This window comes from Amphiura filiformis, chromosome 19, assembly GCF_039555335.1.
Source record: "Amphiura filiformis chromosome 19, Afil_fr2py, whole genome shotgun sequence".
In the NCBI taxonomy this organism is placed as follows: domain Eukaryota; kingdom Metazoa; phylum Echinodermata; class Ophiuroidea; order Amphilepidida; family Amphiuridae; genus Amphiura; species Amphiura filiformis.
In genome coordinates this window covers 9,670,639-9,678,641 of record NC_092646.1, presented here as the reverse complement: position 1 = coordinate 9,678,641, position 8,003 = coordinate 9,670,639, and the positions used below count along the sequence as shown (strand labels likewise).

The 8,003-nt window shown below is 37.5% G+C and overlaps 1 protein-coding gene across 1 annotated transcript; it reads right to left on the bottom strand.

Moving 5' to 3' along the window:
* Positions 1–3,086: 3,086 nt before the first annotated feature.
* On the bottom strand, positions 3,087–6,551 carry LOC140140894 (G-protein coupled receptor moody-like). The gene has a single exon (XM_072162646.1). The coding sequence runs from the start codon at positions 6,238–6,240 to the stop codon at positions 5,092–5,094; it is 1,149 nt and encodes a 382-aa protein (XP_072018747.1). The 5' UTR covers positions 6,241–6,551; the 3' UTR covers positions 3,087–5,091.
* Between the last annotated feature and the right edge of the window lie 1,452 nt (positions 6,552–8,003).

The window sequence follows — 8,003 nt, the reverse complement described above, 5'->3', positions numbered from 1 at the left end:
AGCTAGTGTAACGAATGTGTTTGTGTGTGATATGTCAGTGCTCTTTATTTTTTACATGTGCGCATACAAGGAGCTTAGAATATATTATAATAATAGCTAACTGTATGCTTTGTATACAAACCGGTCAGCATGAATTAAGTAAAGTTACTACTTATAAATTACATTTTGTAGTGTTTCAGTTTTAAAACATACAGGCCCATACACGCAATTAAATGCTGAGAAGTCCTTTTGTTATTACCATGCATCTACTTCATTGTTCATAAGCCTCATTTAAAAATGAGGCTTATGAACAATGAAGTAGATGTGAGAGCTATTCGCCGACGAAGTGACGTATTATAGGATACAGGAATTGACTACCATAATTTTTGAATATATCGCGCCGCACTACAAGCAGGTTGCACTCATCACATGTGTGTGTCTGCAGTCATAGATTGAATACAATACCGCTCTTTTGAAACATACTAATCTTACAGGTGCGAGTGATCAGCATGATATGGTTCAATGCAGAGGTACAGCGTCAACGTGCTAGTGCAGCGCGGTATAATCAAAAATTGTATTCACCTATTGCTATGGCATATAATCCGATTGTTACGTCACTTCGCCGGCGAATTCGGTGCTTTGGATAAAAATTAATATCCTATATCATCAAATAATGAGAATTTCATTGATCATCATTCTTGTATAACAATAAATTAGCAACAAATACAAACTTATAGTTATAGTAGATCAGTGGGTGATTAAAGTTTTTACTATGGTTTAAACTTATTACATGACTATGGAAACTACCGCGCCCGTCGCTGCCGCTTCCTCCCGCTTTATAACAGGCATTACAATTTCGTAATTTAATAATGCAATGTCTTTACCAAGTTTTACTGGAAGCAAGTACACGCATGCCAAACATCTGTGATGTGTGGGTTTTAAGCGAATAATCTAAATAAATGAAGCGAGCTCTTCGCAGCATCTATATGTAACAAACCTGCGTTAAAACTGGGTCGTTCGTGGGATTGTTTGTTGCATCGTTTCAACAGAGCATCGATTGGGCTATACCAGTTGAAATCCAAACACTCCCTATGGAAGACATGACTTTAATAATGTCTACCATAGGGGTGTATGATTTCAAATAGAATAGCCCATTGTTGATCCCAAGATCGACCCAGTTTGGATGCGGTGCCTTAAATAAACGAAATGAAAGTTAATGTTATTCCCCCCTAATAAATATTCATGAACTAATCGTGCCAATTCAGTATCGAAGTTACGTAATGTTACTATGTCAACGGGATCACGCGCTTGAGCAATGAACCACGATCGAAACAATCACCACACGAAGTATATGGAACTCTAAGGCACACCAAAATAGAGTGATCCGGTTACCAAGGGAATTACGTAACCACTTCGATGCTGAATTCGTTGGTCAATTCCTATCACAAGTGCTATTTCCCTAGGAAAGCAGATCAGACTATTTCCTTACAAACTCATCCTCAGAGTCACAGTGAGGTGTTATAAAAAATGCTACATAGTTTATATCGGGGAAATAGGGCACACTATTTTCCCTTTGAGTTCGGGTGATAGGCCCGAAGCCAGTGACCTCGGGCGTTGTCGGGAAAATAGTGTGCCTTATAGACGAATCCAACGAGCCAAGTCATGGTCAGGATTTGGTCGGCCATTACTGGGTCCCCATGGCACCAAACTTATGTTGTGACTGCCCAATTGGGTGGGTTAAAGCCGCTTAAAATTCGATGTTAGGTTCTTTTGTGTTGTAAACTGTCATCATTATTTTGTCTACGTATAACACGGGTGATAGAATGCAGATTAAAATACCATCCAAGGCCGCATCATTGCACATTTTAGGTCAGGTGAGGAGCCGACGGGGATCCAGCTATGGCTGCCATTGAGGTGTAGGAATGCGTGAAATGGTTTATCCCATCTGATATGTGAAATGATGCGTCCTTGGCAGGAATTTTAAACTGCATTCCATCACCCGTGTTACACTACAAAAGAATATTGAAAGTTTACAACACAATGCAACATAACATCGATTTTTAAACGGCTTTAATCCACCCAATTGGGCAGTCTCAACACCAGTTAGGTGTAGAGGGGACCCAGTAATGGCCGAATGAATTCTGACCATCACTTGGCTCGTCGTATATCCCCACTAACCAGTATTTCTTTTGTAGTATATTTTGTACAGTAAATATTGGCATCATTGTCAATAAATTGAACCAGTCCGGTGTATTCAAAGTGTTGAAGGTCATCGGTCTACCCGACGCTCCATGTATGACCAATCCAGCTCTGACCCCTAACAGGTATGAAGTGCAATATCATTATCATGCATTATAAACATGATAAATGTAAAGAATATGGATCCGTGTTGCTCTTTCGTGCTCTAAAAATAACCTGTATCAAGTTTTTATTTTGTCACAAAACAATTTCAACTTAGGTAATGAAATTCACCTAAAATTAAATTTTAGAAATAGCACAAAGTTTGCCTAAAATTAAATTAAATTATTGTTTAAAAAAAAACCCAAAATCAAAAAAAAGAACAAGTTTAGGGACCGATCGTTATTTACGGCAGGGGGGATGGGTGTTTTGGCAAAAATATCGACACAAAATTTCGCGTTCCCCCCTCGCGTCCGCTCAAAATTTTCGCATTCCCTTTGTTTTCCCAATTTTCTCCATTTAAAATTTAACAATCCCCCCTCCTGGTTCAACTAAAATTTCAGGTTCCCCCTCAAGACCACACAAAAATTCGTGTTCCCCCTAAATTTACCCATTCCCCCCTGCCATAAATAACGATCGCTCCCTAATAAAGGCCTTTATCATACACAATTTACAGCTTAAAATGTGTGTGTAAAAAATAATAATAATGTAAAAATTGCCGACCGAGGTATTTTTTATGTTACGCCAATCAAACATTTTAGGACTAATGACATATCTGCCTTAAAAAAAATTGTATAGGATATACGTACAGTGGTAAAAATAACTGGTACCTTGTGGACTATTTACACCATGTAGCTGTTGTATTGGTAATTGAGAATGTGTCAGAGAAAGGTTTATAATTGATAATAAATGGTGCTATTAGGCAGCTAAAATCGTCAACATGCAAATAATATTTGTAATACCAGCGAAAAAATAAAAATAATATTATGAAACAATTAAAAAAGTGACAAATTCTTATTAATGTAAACGAATGTTTCACCAACGCGATGAGTTACTGTATTGCTTGTTCCATGGAAGAAAGAGATAAGAAGGAACCACAACGAACACATTCACTTTGTCCACTCCCTTTACCGACATTTCATTGACATTGTTATTCATGAGGATTTACTTTGATCAATACCCTGCGTTAAATAGGTGATTGGTATTGTACTCCATGTATTTGCATGTCTTCTGGAGCGTGTCTGGAGGATGATTTGAACTAATGACCTTCCGTGCAAGCACCCTATAGGATTTTCTCTGGTGACGTGATCATCGGTCATTGATGGCCTACATCTCTTTCTTCCATTTTGCCCAATTTTCCCGAACTTAGATGACTTTTTTCTCAGAGTTGGCAATCTTTGGCACTAAAACGAGTTAGATAGTTACGATTATACACATATAAGCTATTAAATTAAACAGGTTTCATGTACCGGACTCAACCGGAACATTGTGCATTATTTAAGAACATTTTACATCTATTTTTCATCGAAAAAGTCACCAAAATCTTACATTATTTGATAAAGATGAAACTCAGCAAAAAAAACGGCCGATTTTGATGACCTTTTCGATGTGTTAAAGGACATTTTCTACACAACACGATCAAGAAAACAGTTTGACTGTAGATCCTAAAACAAAGCTACTATACATGTTCAGAGCATCAGTGAAATTCCAGAATCTTACTCCCGGGTAGCGTTTGTTTGTTCGTGGATGGGTTTGTTATAGTTTTTTCCAGTAATGATTTCGCAAAGCATCGATCGCGGTAAATGGATCATTCATGAAAGGAAGTACCATTGATAGCTTTTCTTTTCATGCGTCAATAGATAAGCGGATTAAAACTTGGCCGATCGAAGTCGTTGTGGTTCCTTCTTATCTCTTTCTTCCATGCTTGTTCTTAGAGTATTTTTGGTACGGTGCAGACATCGCTATCTTAAGTTTCTATATTTATACTATATCGTTGAGCGATAGCGATTAGTTTTTAGTAAGCGCTTTTCTTGGCGTTGTGGGAAGTGTGCTATTGCATTGGTCAAATACCAATCGCTCGTCGCTCAACGATTTAGTATAAATTCAGCTTAATAATGCTAGATTGGGCATAGGCTATTTCATGGAATTGTACCGATCCACGAATTCAATTCATCCACTAGTCTTGCGCTCATTTGTCACTAAACGGTTTCTTTGGTGCAGACGAAGGAGCACAAACCGGCTGGGACAGAGCTTACACATCTTAATAACCGCGCCGCTTCAATTTTTGATTTTTTTTTACTTCGATTCATATAGAGGGCGCGCATACGTACACACAAGCAAGCAGATGATGAACAACACGCCAGCCTCGTTCAACAAAATGTTCAAATTGGTAGCGATCCACATCTGCCGGACATGTACTAACCATGTTAACCATTGGTTACTCAAAAATATTCAACATAATTATTGCAATGACAAAATGTTGTTTTATTATACTGCAATTTGTTTCCAAAAATTTAATGATTACATGTTAATCCAAAGGCGAGTTCAAATATAATTTTGCTATCTCTGCCCGACCCCTCAATTAGCTGTGTCATGTCTCATATTTTTAGAATTTAAAATTCAAAACACTCTAAAAATATGATGCATTTAATTCGTCCGTAACAATTAAACGTCTTGTTCAGACGATTTATTCAAAATCTTGGATTTTGTCAAAACTAAAGCACCTAAATTCTTGATTTCTGCAGAGTATGTTAATTTACTAAAATACATTACAATCGTGTAAAACAACAAAATTTTGAAAATATTGATAGCGTCTTCCTCAGCAAATATTACAATATGACTTTGAGTCTGCATTAGGTTCTCAGGTTAGTCTTAAAATGATGTTACTTGCACTGTGGTCACGTCTAAATGTGTCTCCATTCAGGGGACGTTCAATCAAGTGTTGCGCAATAAGCGTTTCAAGAAGTCCGATGGTTCTGGAATATCTCCATATCTACGTTGTATCATGCAGCCAAACACTACCTTAAAATGTGGATGACGACGAGCGTAAATAACTGGGTTAATCATCGAGTTAGCAAGCACAATAATTCCGCCATAAAGTAGAAAATAGTCACTACCTGGAATAAAGAGCGCGATGAAATATGGTGACAGGAAGAGTAAGAAAGCGCAGACTACAAGAAACAGATTTTTGGTGATGTCCATCTCCATTTTGTTAATGCGCTGGGTACGATTTGACGGGGTCTTCTTCTTCACGATAGTTGCATCTACATCTTGATGTGAACTTTGACCTGATACACTTCCGGATGATACACCGGAAGAAGTTATTGCCGTGGAAGATCCAGCTGAAGTAGTAGATGGGACGGTTTTTAATTCTTCATTATTTCGCTGCTGTTTCAAATGACGTCTTACCCGGCGAAATATAAAAGAGTAGCATGTGATTATAGTGATGAGCGGTATTGGGTAAAATGTTACAGTTTGGGCTCGATGGAATGTCTCTCCTTCTGGGTGGTTATCCAAATCGCTGCATGTAGAATGCTGCTCATCATAGCCGAATCCACCAATCCCCGCCAATGGCAGAGCGAGACATACTGAAAATGGAATAAACCATACAATTGTTACCATTATTGCTAGATTACGTGGTTTGTATATCTTGCGATATGTTGGTAGAGGAATCGTGATTAGGAGGAGTCGATTCACAGATATCGCGGCGAGATTCCACAGACTTGCTCCAGTACAGGTGAATATCATAAAACCACCAGCGATGCAGAACCATTCAGCCTGTGGAAGAGGCCAGCCGTTGCGTCCCAGCAAAGCAAAAACACTCCAAATTAGAAACAAACTGGTCAACAGATCAGCTACTGCCAAGCTCACCACGAAAACATTGGTAACGGTTCGAAGCTTGCGCGATAACAGAACGGCGACGATTACTAGAGAGTTACCGAGAGTTCCGAAGATGGATATGAGAAGCCAACAAATGGCCACAAATATGCGTTCTCCGTACGAGTAGATGAGAAGATCTATTGTATGAGATGTCATGGCGCTTACTGTAATATTTGCGTCTGGAACAACGCTTGAATTTTCCATTTTGACTATATTGTATGATGAGAACAGCTTTACTTTAACCACTTCACATTAAAAACACTCAAGCCTGATGGATTGTACATGGCATATAAACACTGTAACGGATCCAAATAGAAGAGGAACAAGCTTTTATATACGCCCCTAATAATGCTGGGCCAACTTTTTTTACCCAATGTTCACATCGTATCATACTAGTATTACTTCCTGGTTAATATGATTTCTTTCATCTTTTCACCCTCTATGGGGTGGTCCAAAAAACCTCAAAGTATGTCTTTAGCAAAATATGTGATTAAAAAAAACACGAATATGAATTAAATAGTGCCAGTTTCAGTCACCTCATTGTCCACACACGAGTCTACTATAGATATACTCGAGAGGAAAAAACCCGATTAGGTGGTTTAGCACTTATGCTTTTATTTTAAGTAATTTTAGAGTTATAATTTCGCCTGAATGTCGCATCACTAGTCTTATTGCAATTCACAAAATAATTAGGTTTTTGACAGAGACAAAAATGTCTTTTCCAGTCTTGGCTTTTGAAGCACCAAGTTACACCTATGAACATAAACCACTGAATGTTCAATAACTGTACAGCGTGGGCCAAAAAGAACTTTACCCAATTTGGAAGGTTCATTTCTCGGAGATTAGAGCAGCTATTCTCAAAAGTGTTATATATGGTAAATATATATCTTTCTAAGAATATGTGGTGCAAAAATGAGAGAAAAAGAAGCTAAAGTAACAAAATGGCAGTAGTTTTACGTCAATGGGTCGAAAATCACTTTGTCCACACGCAATTCAATGGAATGTATCCGATTACTAACAGTATTGCGTTAGGCGTGCATATTATTTGTAAACACCATCGGCTTGTCATTCAAAATGTTACACGCATGAATGAATTACTATCTAAGATCTTAATCCTCATTAGTCATGTTAGATGAAACAATGTGCCCGAAATTAGCATTAACATTAACATAAACAGAATTAAAACAGAATTAACATAAACATTATTAAGCTAATTCCAATTTTAATATTAAACTAATGTAGCAATTACACAATGACATTGGTATCACCTGATGCGATTTTTGAATTTGAATATTTTGACTGCGTGGATTTCTAGACAGGGTTTCAAGGTGTCAAGATAAGGCAATTTACAATACAACACAGAAATTTTTGAGTAAAGTAAATTTAAGAACAGTGTGTTTTATTGGACGTGCTGCGTGAATTCGAATTCGCTTCCAGAATGTGAGAATTCTACCCAAACTTACCATAAGCCTACATTAGGAGTAACTATATTTTGAATAGATGTAAAGAACGGAGTGGGCGTAATAGAACTGGTCAAACTCCTGCCTAATACTCCAGAGTCAGTTATAAACTTAAAAGTTTGCCTCACATATCATGAATGACGTTTCAAATTGTTGTTGCATATTTTGAAAGAGTATTTGATGTAAGTTATTTAAACATAAATTGTGATTGTTTTGTTAAATTCAAATTCTTTGTCATTCGCGAGAGTAAAGTTCGGGTACATTATTGTATCTAGCATGAATAGTGAGGATTAGAATCTTGGATTAATTCATTCATGCATATAAAACATTTACCACTTTCGAATGACAAGCCGACTGTGTTTACCAATTACATGTATGCCTAACGCAATGCTGATGGTAATCGGATACATCCCATTGAATTACGTGTGGACAAAGTGATTTTCGACCCATTGACGTAAAACTACTGCCATTTTGTTACTTTAGCTTCTTTTTCTCTCATTTTTGCAC

Bases quoted from the DNA above. Each gene is read 5' to 3' on its own strand.
- LOC140140894 (XM_072162646.1), bottom strand. From the start codon at position 6,240: ATGGAAAATTCAAGCGTTGTTCCAGACGCAAATATTACAGTAAGCGCC.